General features: G+C 41.9%; 1 protein-coding gene across 4 annotated transcripts in view; it reads left to right on the forward strand.

Annotated features, from left to right (window-relative positions):
* The first annotated feature begins 205 nt into the window (after positions 1 to 205).
* The window catches only part of FAM193A (family with sequence similarity 193 member A), an 81,562-nt gene continuing 69,460 nt past the window's right edge, over positions 206 to 12,307 (forward strand). For 2 of the 4 annotated variants that reach the window (XM_030493356.1, XM_030493359.1), the window contains exon 1: positions 206 to 732. In XM_030493356.1, the coding sequence (XP_030349216.1) occupies positions 466 to 732 (267 nt within the window). In that variant the 5' untranslated portion in view covers positions 206 to 465. The remainder of the gene's footprint in view (positions 733 to 12,307) is intronic. The other 2 variants (XM_030493358.1, XM_030493355.1) reach the window with 2 other exon arrangements.

Here is a 12,307-nt window from a genome sequence, read left to right on the forward strand (position 1 = left end):
CGGCCGGCGAGGCTAACGGTGTCGGAGGGCACTACAATTCCCAGCTTGCACCGCGGGGACGGATGAGCTCACCGGCCGCGCCTAGGCGGGCCTCGCAGTGCACGATAGGAGTTGTAGTTCCTTCAGCGGTAAGAGCGAAGGCTTGCGTTGCGGCGTAGGAACTACATATCCCAGCATGCTCCGCGGGGCGGGTTCCCGTCAGCGCAAGGGGGAGCCCCCCGACGTAAAGGGGGATCACTTTCCCCTTGTGTCCGCCATATTGGACGGTAACTCTGGTCAGCGGCGCTGGGGCCGAGGGAGTCCCCATTGCCGTGACAGTCGGTGCGCTCCGCTGCGCAGCGCCCGGGGTGGACCGTGCCCCGGCCCTGCCCGTCCCCTCCGCTCCCGGGCGCTCTTGGCGGCCCCGCGCTCCTTCCCCTCCTTCCCCTCCCCGCTCCCTCCTCCCTTGCCCGGGTGTCAGGCACGATGAGTCCGGCCGACGCCAAACGCGGAGCCAAGCGCCGGAAGAACAAGCGGGGCGGCGGCCTCAGCAGCACCGGCGGGCCGGGACCCAGCGGCGGCGGAGGTGCCGGTGGTCTGGGCAAGGCCGGGGCGGCGGCGGGAGCGGCCCCTCTGAGGGCTGCGACCCAGGCGGCCGCCGCCTCGCCGAGCGCGGTGGGCGGCCTGCTGACAGCGCCGGCCGCCGGCAACGGAGCCCTGGGCGGCGCCGGAGCCGCGGCGGGACACGGCGAGGTGAGGGGGGGAGACCGGGGCCGGGGCGGGCGGCGGTGACATCCCGCTGCGGCGGGCCCGGCACACACCCACGCGGGCGGCGGAGGTAGCCGGGAGCGGGGTGGGGGGGGTTGCCGCCTCGCCATCCGCTGTCTCCTGCGGCCCTTTTCGGTGGGTGCGGGCCCTGGGGCCTCGGCTGGGGGAGGGAGGCGAGTGCTGGGCCCCTCGCAGCGGCGGGGGGCCGCGGCGTGGCGGGGCGGTGGGGCTGGGCAGTGTCCGCCGCTCCCCACCCTTTGTGGGGGAAGGGCAGCGCCGGCAGCTCGGGGCCGTGTCGTCCTGGGGCTTGTCCTGATATCCAGGCAGGAGCCAGCTCCAGGGTCCCCATCCCCGGGGGGGCTTAGGGCTCGAGCCCCACCTTAATGGAGGAGGTGTAACAGATAGGTGGGCAGGCCTTGGAAAAGCAGAAAGATACCTTTGTGTATCATTTTTCCCCCCTTTCCATTAATATTGGAGGCCTTTTTGCAGTAGACAACTTCATTAAACATAGGAGGTTCATTATAGCTTGGGCTGTGGTTTGCACTCTGGTGCCTCAGAATAATTTAGATCTGTTACGTTATTTCATACTATGGTGAAATTTATTGGGAGCAGATTGTGTGGTTTAATTGGTCTTTTTTTTTAATGAAGAATTGCTCAGGGATTAGGCCTTTAGACAGGTATCCTGCTGGCTCTGGTAGCAGAAGAGTAAATAAGTTTATCTTCTTTTCTCTCACAAAGGTTACCTCAGTGGTTTTTTGTTATCTACGCAAAGCTTGCATTTAGGCATCATATTTACAAAAGCATTTCCTGCTGACAGCATCTTCAGACTTCCACGTGTATGTCATACAGCCTGCTCTGTTTCCTCTCTTGCTCTCAGAAACTTGTGCACGTGAGGGGGAAATAGAAGAAATGGCTTTTGTGTTGTAAAGTGTCTGAAATATAATGTAAAAATGATTGGGGTTTTTTTTGTTCTCCATGTAATTTTGTGCCTATTTTGCTAGCTCAACAAGCAATTTGATGATTGTAGATTTTTTTTTTTTTTTGCTTCCCCTGCTTTTTAAAACTTGTTTTTCTACAGTCTAATACTTGGTTATCCAAAATCCACAGTGCCATAGATTAACTATTTCTGTGTATGTCTTCTAATCTGACACTTTCTTCAGGCATAATTTCCTTTTGGGACAATACCCCGTATGTGATTTAGATATCCAGAAGAACAATGTGCATAATGGTGAAGAGGTGTGTGAGTTTTTGTTTGTAACTTTGCAAGTCATCATTAAACTGTCTCCTGGTTAAACCTTTTGCAGGAAGATGGATCTTGTTTTTCATCTTAGATTGTAAGCTCTTCCAGGTCCAAGTTCCTTGGTATTGTTGGGATAAACATGGTAATGCCAAGGGAAGTAAAACAAGCAGTGGAGTGATATGCAGAATGGGACATTGATATGATTGAAATAGTGGAGGCTCTATTTTTGTATTTTGATGTTTGTATCTTGTGGTGGGGTATAGCCTAGGACTTTGGTTCTACCCTAATCAAACTCTGTCGATCTTGTTCTGAAATTCATCTTTGAAGGACAACATCACTGCTCATCTCTTTACTTTGTGTTTCTTCTGTCTTTCACACTAGGTAGTTCCTAATAAAATTTCTCAGTCTTCACGAGTCTGCGCTTAGAAAACATAAGCCATGTCTCCAAAATTAAATAGTGTTTCAGTAACAAATTTCTGGGAAATTACATGTGCTGATATATTATTCATACTCTCATAAGTATGCACAATGTGTTATTTTGAATACATTTGTAACTTTGTCTTAATTGATCTTTTTTGCTTGTACTTTTAGTGTGTATGCGATTTGTCAAATGTTTCCATTTCACTTAAGAGTGTGGTACAAGTGATTCTGAAGACTGATGGACAAATGGGGAATTAAGAAGTTAGTTAAGCTGAAATAAACCTGCAACACAGACCTTATTTAATCAAACAGTAGACATGTTAGAATTAGATTTTTAGGATAGATAAATCCCTGTGCTCAGTTTCTGAAACATAAATGCTTGTACTCTGTAATACTCCTTTAAAGTTGGTGTTACTTTTTCCATACTGGTTTCGGTGACCTTTTTCTTGACATTTTCAATACCTTTCCAGCAGTGGTGACGTATGAAAGTTGCCAGTGCTTGAAAGTTAACTGATAATCTTGTTTCAGAGATGAAAGCAAAGGTGAAATCTTAAAGCATCATTACATGACCATTACTTACATGAAAATGGGATCTCCTTAATGGTTAATAATTTGCTAGTTAGGCATACGTGGTCAAAACAAGACTTCGTTCTTTGAGTGAAAGACTCAAAGAGTTGTTTCTGGATGAAGTTGAGAAAGAAAACTGTGTATTTTACATGGCTGATCACTTCTAAATTAGGTGCAATATTTATTTTGGCTGGATAGAGAGTAAGCAATGCATTAATAGCTGTAAAGTAGTAACCAGAGTTGCTTTGCTTTAATCTTACACAGAACATTGTAAAGTTCCCGTTAGTGGGTAGGAGAGCTCATCAGCCAATTCTCTGCTGGACAAATTTGTATTTTTAATCTCTGAAAATACAAAATATAAACCCCCCATGAATTTAATATTTGCTGTACAGCATAACATTTTCTACTTGTTACCATGCTCTCTGATTCCAGCTTTTGTCACTTCCCTGGTTTTAGGGCATCCACTCAGGATGTGGTGGGCACATTCTTTTTCTACTAATGTTCTATTAGATGCTTTTCCAAAACTTGTCTAAAATAGAATGAAAGAAGGTGTTTAAGGAATGATACTGTTTGCACTCTGCGTTTTTGTGTGTCAATAATTGTCCAGAATCGGGTATACTTTTAACATGCTTTAAACAACAGGATGAACAGAGTTTTAAAATGGCTATATTTATGATTGAAACTAAAAGCACATGTACCACTATTGAAGTTCTAGCTAAGCCTCTTAGAGCTAAGAAATGTATTTTAATTGAGGTTTTTATATATCTTATCTGGAGGTTTTTTAAGACTTTAGGCTAAGTTCTGCATCAGAGTACATGTTGAGTCTTGTTCTGGGGCGCAAGTGGGCAACTCCTAATGGAATCTTCCTGGAAGCTACATTGCCCCATGCACGTGCTTTATAGCATCCAAATTCATCCTCTCTAGCACTGTCAGATGTTTTAGAATGATAGTGAAATTAAGGATGCTTTGGCAGTGTTCCAGTGCAAGGGAGCACCTTGGTTTTGGAAACCTGTAACTGCTTCAACTTTAACTGGAATTGGAAACTAATTAATTTAGTTGTGTGGTGCTACTGCAGGACTTCCCTAGGAGTTTTATTTTTTTCCTTACAGAACTGTTGACAGCAATGTTATGAAGAGTCAAATATCCTGTAAATAACAGTCATTTGTAACAAGAAAATGAAATATAAAGTTTAATGTATATATTTAAACAAATAGGTCTTGCTTTCTGTTGTGGTGGTTTGGGGGTTTTGTGGGGGTTTTTATTTGTTTTGGGGATTTTTTTGTGTGTGTTGGTTTTGGGGTTTTTTTTATTCAGTGATGCATTGCATGAGGCCTTTGTAACTTGATCCCATCATTTTTTGACTGATGGTTGGATTATTGATGCTGTGAGATGCGTTTGATTATCAATCACTGCATAACTCATACTGTAGTAAAATTGGCTGTTGCTTAGCATGTTCAGGCACTTTGGAGTGAAAAGTTGTCCGTAAGTGGCTGATCAGCTACAGTAGTAGTTTTTGTTACAGGCCTGACTGATCTTGTGTTATTAAGGGGAATAATTTAGTAGCCATTTTACAATTCTCTCACTTGCTTTTTTCAAAGTATTGTTTGTCCGCCAAGTGTATTAATGTATTAACTCTCCTTACACTTGAGAACTGTATGTTTCGGAATTTCCATAAAATATTTCACTGAATTATTTCTTTATTATGAGATATTCCTTTCTAAACAGAGATTCTGTACATAGCAGACCATACATTGCTACCTTTTAGACCAATTTTTTCAGCAGCTTTGTAGTTCGTTACGTTTTACTGGTATCTGTGCTTGATTTGTTGTTTGAGATTTTCCCTTTTCTCTCTTCCCCCTCCATGATTCAAATATTCAAAAGAAGTAGTGTACAAAAGCAGAGCTTTGTCAGGAACTCAGAATTTCAGCAAACTTCTAGCTTTCGTACTTTTATGTAAGGCCTCCTCCTCTCCAAAAGCAAACTTTAGCCAATTTTTGTCAAGGCTCAGGTTAAACTAGATAAATTCCAATACTTAAAATACTATTTTAACCTCTACTATTCAGGCTGAGGAAGCAGGTATGTCTAAACACTTACTTGATGAAAAATAAGTCTTTTTGACAGTCTAATAGCACATGTATTCCTCTTACTAAATGCAGTTCAGTCTCTCTTGTTTTTAAAGAGACATGCAGTCCCTTCCCTGAAGAGCTTATGCTCTGCTTGTTTTTTTAATAAAAGGAGATGTAACAGAATGGGCTGAAGCTATTGGGATTGGGTTTAGGTGATATGGTTAACTCACTAATTTAGAAAGAGAATCTATTGTGATTTAAATGAATCTACCTAGAATGTTTCAAACTTTAAACCAAGCTTAATAGTTGCATAACATTCACATTAATAGCTCTTTCTTAGCTTCTTCCCGTGATCAGTTGAGGCATTTTTCAGCTAATAGAGCTGAGACCACAGGCGCTGTGTTAGTGGTTCCTTCAGATCTCGTAATACTGCTCCTGGGAAGTGTGTGCCTGTGTGTACTCATGACCTTGACGTATATCCAATCCCCGAGTGCTCCATTTCTCCCCACCTCCTGCACCTGCTATACCATGGTCAATTGATGATGAGAACAATCGATTGTGAATTGTTAAATGAAACATATGAAAAGTGTGTCCAAAAAAATGGCATGTGGTTCAGCGGTGTCTGATCTGCACTAGCGAAAGTATCCTCCTATGGCTTTCCTATGAGATATTTGATTCAGTGTGAAGGCAAGGGATTTGTTTTGTTTGGTTTTTTTCCCTTGCTGTATTGGTTGCAAAATGGTCGAGAGAGAATGAGAGAGAGAGAGAGAGAGAAATATTTTGCTCTAAAAACACAGTGACTCCCTTCCCCTCGACACTTCTGTTTCCTGACTGTGAAGACGAAACCCTGTTGATCTGGAACTAGATTAATATGTAAAGTTAGTTCTGAACTATGTGAAATGTGTGAAAATTCTCACATTGATGAGAATATTCAGGCTTCTTATCTAATTCTTGTCCTGCATCTTTTTGATTGCAGAGAATACCTGAAGCTTCATCTAGGTATATAATATCCCCCTCTTTTGGTTATTGCATTTTTCCTTTCTAGTCATATCTCACCTTGAGGGGAGCCCTCAGATCCTTTCTGACACAGCCTGTGTCAGGAAGGGATCCAGGCTTATTCTCTTCCCCTTGTCTGGCAAGGAGAGCTGAGTGGATGTGGAAATTCAATTTCCTGGTGTTTGATGCCTACAAGACTAATGTTTAGTCCCTTATGTATGTGTAGTGAGGGTGGTCCTTAACAAATACAGGTCTGCTGAAGATGTGTTGTGGAGAAGTTATTAGAAGAGGTAACCGGGAACTGAACTTGCTTTGCTTAGGATGTAAAGGGCTTCATGGATGTGCTAGGCAATGTTTCAGGTTTATATGGATCTGGGTAATCAAAGAAGATTTAACATTTGTTTGGGCTCCTTCCCTGGTGGGAAAGGAGGTCATATATCCCCTATATTAAGGTAATGAAAACAGTTCCTACATTTTCCTTTCTTGTCATAACTTTTTTATTTTAATAGCGACTGAGATAGCTTTGGACTGCTTTGTTTTGAGAAAGAGTATTCAATGTGTGAAGTTTTCTTAGGATAATTAAACAGAAGGAACAAATTGAGTTAAATGGGTAGAGGAATGCTGCAGTTTAGGATATAAGCAGAGAAAGAGAACTTATCTACAAGTTCAGAATTTCTTGTGCTGCAAATGAGTTCAGCTGGGACATGACATTTATGATGTTGCTCTTAATGTTATTATGGAAACTGCCCAAATTGAGGCTTGTCTGAGAATGCAGTAAAATAAATATGCCATTATTTTTTTGACATGAGAATTACTTAATTTTATATTGTAAAAATTCAAGGCAGCCTATGACATTATTGACCTTTACCTCCTACCCATGTGAGGAAACATGCCAGAAATGTTATTAAAGATAAGTCTGAGCAACATGGTAATTTTCTTGAAGTATATATTTTCTTTCTGTATTTTTTGGTTTTTTTAATCACAGAATGTACAGCAGCTTTAGTGGTGCAGAAGTTAGTCTGGGCACTGGTTTATGAAGTGGATTTTGGGGGAAAAATCAGCAGGGCTGCTTGCGAGCTTGTTTGAGGCTGTTGAACTGAAGTTGTTCGTGTTGGACCAGTGATAGTGCTGGAGAGAAACTTTCTTGGGAGTGTGAACTTTAACCATGTTCTTAAATAATCAACTTACTTTCTGTTGCACAAGCTGCAAATGTAGTTCTCTCCATCTCAAAATTCTTAGTGATGATAGAAGACACTCAGACATCTGAGAGGGAGGCATTCCTGTTCTGCCACTCTGTAGAATGGTCATCTCTCTCCACTCTTCGCAAAAGGAAGTCCTGAGGGTCTTTTGTGCCTGAAGTTGGATAGTATTAAAAGTTTCTGTGTGAGGCTGTTCTTAGCCTCTACTTGCCTATTCAGTTATGGCTTCTTCCTTTTAATAATAAAGAAACCAACCCAAAGCTGGAGCTCAAAAGGGTTGAGATGAGTGGCCCCCTGTGTCATTTCTTAAAACTGAAACAATAGCTTTGCTCGTTTATAGGGAGGAGACAAAAGATTGACTCCACTGTGCATTTCTCAGAAGAAAAGCTCTGGGTACTTGCATAAAATACTGCTACGCAGAGTCTCTTCTCAAGCCTACAGAAATCGAACAGAATACACTACAAATGCCTCTGTGGTGTTACTTAGGTAAAATGTCACAAATCATAGAATCATAGAATCGTAAGGGTTGGAAAGGACCTTAAGATCATCTAGTTCCAACCCGCCTGCCATGGGCAGGGACACCTCGCACTAAACGATGTCGCCCAAGGCTCTGTCCAACCTGGCCTTGAACACCACCAGGGATGGAGCATTCACAACTTCTGTGGGCAACCCATTCCAGTGCCTCACCACCCTCACTGTAAAGAACTTCTTCTTTATATCTAATGTAAACTTCCCCTGTTTAAGTTTGAACCCATTACCCCTTGTCCTACCGCTACAGTCCCTAATGAAGAGTCCCTCCCCAGCATCCTTATAGGCCCCCTTAAAAGTTATGTCCTCATGCACACTAGATCTTTACAATAGTCATCCTTTAACACACTGATCTATTGAACTGGTTTGAAGTAGCTTTGTCAAGTGTTTGCTTCTGAAGACAACTTCAAAAACATGAGACCACAATCATCCAGGAAAATAATTAAGTTTTTACAGGGTTACAGAAGTCAGTATTTTGAAGTCCAGAGCTTTGGAGTGCCTTGATCTAGAGCAGACTTGTCAGCCGCAGTATCAGGTTTTTAGGGCTTCTCTTATGGTCTCATCTTCTACTTGTTTTAGAAGGTGGCTGTGGGAGGTGGCTTGCTGGTGGTGTGGGGGGGCAGAGGCGGGAGCCCTGTGCTGCAGCAGGCAGCAAGGACTAATGTCTGGGAATGTCCATGGGTGGCAGTTGCTCTTAGAAAAAGCTGCTGGATTTTGTTTTATTTTTTTAACTGCTTTGGCAGCAGTTCAGTGGTCTGTGTTGAGCTGTGAACAGATGGAGGATGTGATCAGCTGTTGGGGCAGTGTTTGCTGCTCTAAATAGCTGTTCCATGTCTTCTCCAGGAAAAGTTAGCAGGCGGGATAGAAGTGTCCAGCTGGCAGCCTAGGGGACTTCACTGTACTAGATCTAAATTTTCACATGTCCATCTTTATTCTTCTAGCTACTAATTATGCCTATGTATCAGAAGTGTTAGTTTAGTCATAGTTTGCGTTGCAATGTCAGCTTTGTTCATTTTGATCTGTAAGTCAGTTGTTGCTCTTTTTGGAAGTAACAGCTTCTCTGCTTAAAAGTTAAAACCAAACAGTGTAGAGAACTGGGCAGTGGTTGCTTTGTGTCCCAAATCTGTGAATATGCTGAAGAAATAAGCTTTCTAAAGATTGTGCAAAAATATGTGCACCACTATCATATAGAGCTGTAGTGACTGATATTAAATATTATATGGTTAATATGTTAGCTATAGTGAGTAAATCCAGTACTTGACCTGTAAAAATCTAAAGGGCTCCATGAACCCATAACTGTCTGCAGTTTTCTGAGTTAGGAATGTAAACACTGGCAAGTGAGTTCTGTGCTAAGGCTTTTAAGTATTTAGACTTCTGTGGGCAGCAGTGAAATAATTAAGAGGAGTTTTTGTGTAGTTTTCCTTTTTCCTCCCCCTTAAGGTCTCGTTTAGGAAATCTGCAAGCATAGCAGCACTAGCTGCTGAACTTATTCCTGAAAGAGGATGTTGTACAGTAAAGGGTAGAGAGGTAGGCATGTTCCTCTACAGCATCAGTAGCTGAAGGAGATTTACAGTAATGGGAAACTCATTTAGTTATAGCACTCAGAAAGCTATTGGGAAGGGGGGCACATGCATATGGCATGTTGTGTTAAGACCATCCATCTTCTGAGGCAGCTCTCATCTCATCTAGAATTGGTCATTTAAGCTAATAATACCTGATCTGGATTCATGGTGGACTTAGCACAGCTGGGTGCTGGCATGGCTGCCTTGCTTCAGCCAGAGCTGGTGCATAATAGCTCAGAGTTAGTGTTTAGCCATGTCCGTCAAATGTTCTTCCTGTACCACCACCAACTACTTAGGAGTTATAAACTTGGATATTTCCCAACTAGACCAACATCTGAACAAGACCCTGAAACAGCACCTGGATGTACTTTGTATGTAAACAAGTACTGCTTTCTCAGGGACTGCTCGTCTTTGGTCTACTCTTATTCTCCCCATCTATCTGGAGAAACAGGTGGCAATTACTGATCAGGTAAGTCAAGAGAAGTCTGTGGTCAGCAAATGAGGATGGGGTCTTCAGGATAGAGGAAGACTAAAAGGCCTTTTTCTTTCTTCTTGGAGGATATAGGAGATGAGTTAATGTGGATGAGGGGAGAAAAAGCTGTAAAAGAGCAAGCATTATTGGTGTTACAGGAAATACGCTTAGCCTTTTGAAATGGGCAAGTAAGTTAATGAAAGACAGACACTTTAACATAGTAACTGAGCATGACATTATGTAACCTTTTTTAATTTTTTTTTTAACTTGACTAATAAGTTTTGGTCATGTCCTTTTTTTCAGGTTTTCAGTGTCTGTCATTAGTGACATCTAAAATAAACTTAATTACATCAGCATTGTAAGGTGTGGGAAAGAAAAGAAGGCTGTCATTTGGATCTTGCTCTATTAATGCAGGCCATGACACTTTAAAATCTATATATTTCTTTATTACGGCCTATCCCATTGTGGGTAGTGCTGAAATTTGTTGGAAACTATTAAATGTAATGTACGCATAATGTTCTGCAAAGTGCTGTGAAGCTCTACCTTGACTCCTGTTCTGCTCTAAGCTTTGTGCTGTCAAAGTGCATCAATGACAGCTCCTTACAAACAAAAGAAGTGGCTTTAGGCAGGGGTGCCTGACTTGAATGCTCTCTGCCACCCGCTTCTTCTCTTGGAGATTTTTCACAAAGAGAGAGAACTAGTGCAAACAGCTGTATGTTGATGTGGTTGGAGCCAGTGCACTAACTGTGGGCACTGCAAACTTTTGGATTGCTTTTGGGACTAAAGTAACTTTGCTTTTAAACTAAAATGGTCCTGTGTGCATGTTCATGGGGTTTTTTTGTTTGTCTGGTTGGTTTGTTTTTTGGGGGTAATCGGGATGGTGTTTTTCTGTGTACAGAAATAGGGGCTTTAGCTTGCGGAGCTGAACTCATCCACAGCTAAGAAGGTGGTGCTACCACTAAACTGTTCACGAGGGTAGTTCAGCTGTTTTCTAATACTAAGTGGGATTTATTCCATTGATTTTAGGTGCAATGAAGCAAAGTGTGATTTAACAATACCTTGAGTTAACATGTTTTCATAGGCTGACTTTGGTTAGTTTGTGAATATTACAAGAGGTTACTGAACCTCTTTCGAGTTCTATAACCATATTAAGCCCAATAGTTGACTATTTCAAACTTCTTGTAGGGAGTGTTTCACAGAGATGGATGTGAGGCTCTGAATTTGGATAACACTAATGTTGACTGATGCAAGCCCAGAGACACTGTCATGGACAGATGCGTGAGTGAGAATGTGTGTGTGCATGCTCATACATGTGTGTGCATGTATCCAAGCTTTTGAAAACACGGCATTTTTGAATGTGGATTAAGGAGGTTGTTATGTAAGTGTAGGCATGAAGTAAATACTTTGTATGTGTGCATGTACATCTCTTTTTGGAGTAGGAGAACAGGTACATATGTGTTAAGGCTCTTAGACAAAAGTGCCTGAGTAAATGTTTAAAGGTTCTTCGTCATGCTGGGTCTGGTAGTGAACCCTGTCATTGGGAACTGAAGAGTTTGGTTTAAAAGGCAATCCTGAGGCACAGGACAGTTCTGTCAGCCTTTAGTGTTTAATTGGTGCTGGAGTTAATGACCAAAAGATTTCTTAATTGCCGTAATGCTTCCAGGCTGCTTATCTTCAATAAGCTGCTGCCACAACAGATGGCAAGTTAGTGGTTTAGCTGGGGTTCACTAGAAGTTTTTCACCACTTTATGTTAATGGCTATAACTTATCTATGTGGCCATAGATAATGCGTCGTTGAAACCAAATCGTCACTGAAATAGGCTTCAGATGAATTGAGGTTTTATTTTGTCACTCAGCAAAAGACAGAACACTCCTTTACTGTGAGAAGAAACTTTGCAGTTTTATCGATGTGATCAACTTTATTCTGTCTTTACTGCATTCTCCTGGCTTCTCCCAAGATTCATCTCTACTATACTGTCATTCTCTGCTTCTGTTCAGGGAATCTGCAGGGAATTGTAGTGGTGTCTGCTGTGATCTGAGGCAGCGGCAGACTAAAGCAGAGTGTTTTGGAATGGTTTGTTTGTGGTGTTTTTGCTGGTTTTGTTTTTTTTATTTTTGTTATTGTCATAACTGGCTATGAGTCTGAACCACATGATTAAACACGGACAAAATTAAACTTCCATAATTTTCAGATATATGTTGCTTAAATAAAAGATTCTTATTCATTCAGTGGAAAAAAAATAATGATTTTTTTTTTCTGTCCTGAAAACAGGCTACCATACTTGTACAGTATCCTCCACTAGCTATAAATTTGAAACCTTATGGAGGAGGAGGAGGAACTTTGTACTGAGGAACATTGCATAGTAACTAAGTTAAATATTAATTATTATTTAATGTTTTCGGAAGCACTGTCATTGGCAACCCAGCTTTCTGCTTTTTAGAACCGTGGGGAAATCATGACACTTAATCACACATAATCTGAATATTATTTAGACTGGTTGTTGCATGTT

The sequence above is a fragment of the Strigops habroptila genome, chromosome 7 (genome assembly GCF_004027225.2).
Source record: "Strigops habroptila isolate Jane chromosome 7, bStrHab1.2.pri, whole genome shotgun sequence".
NCBI classification, from domain to species: Eukaryota; Metazoa; Chordata; class Aves; order Psittaciformes; family Psittacidae; genus Strigops; species Strigops habroptila.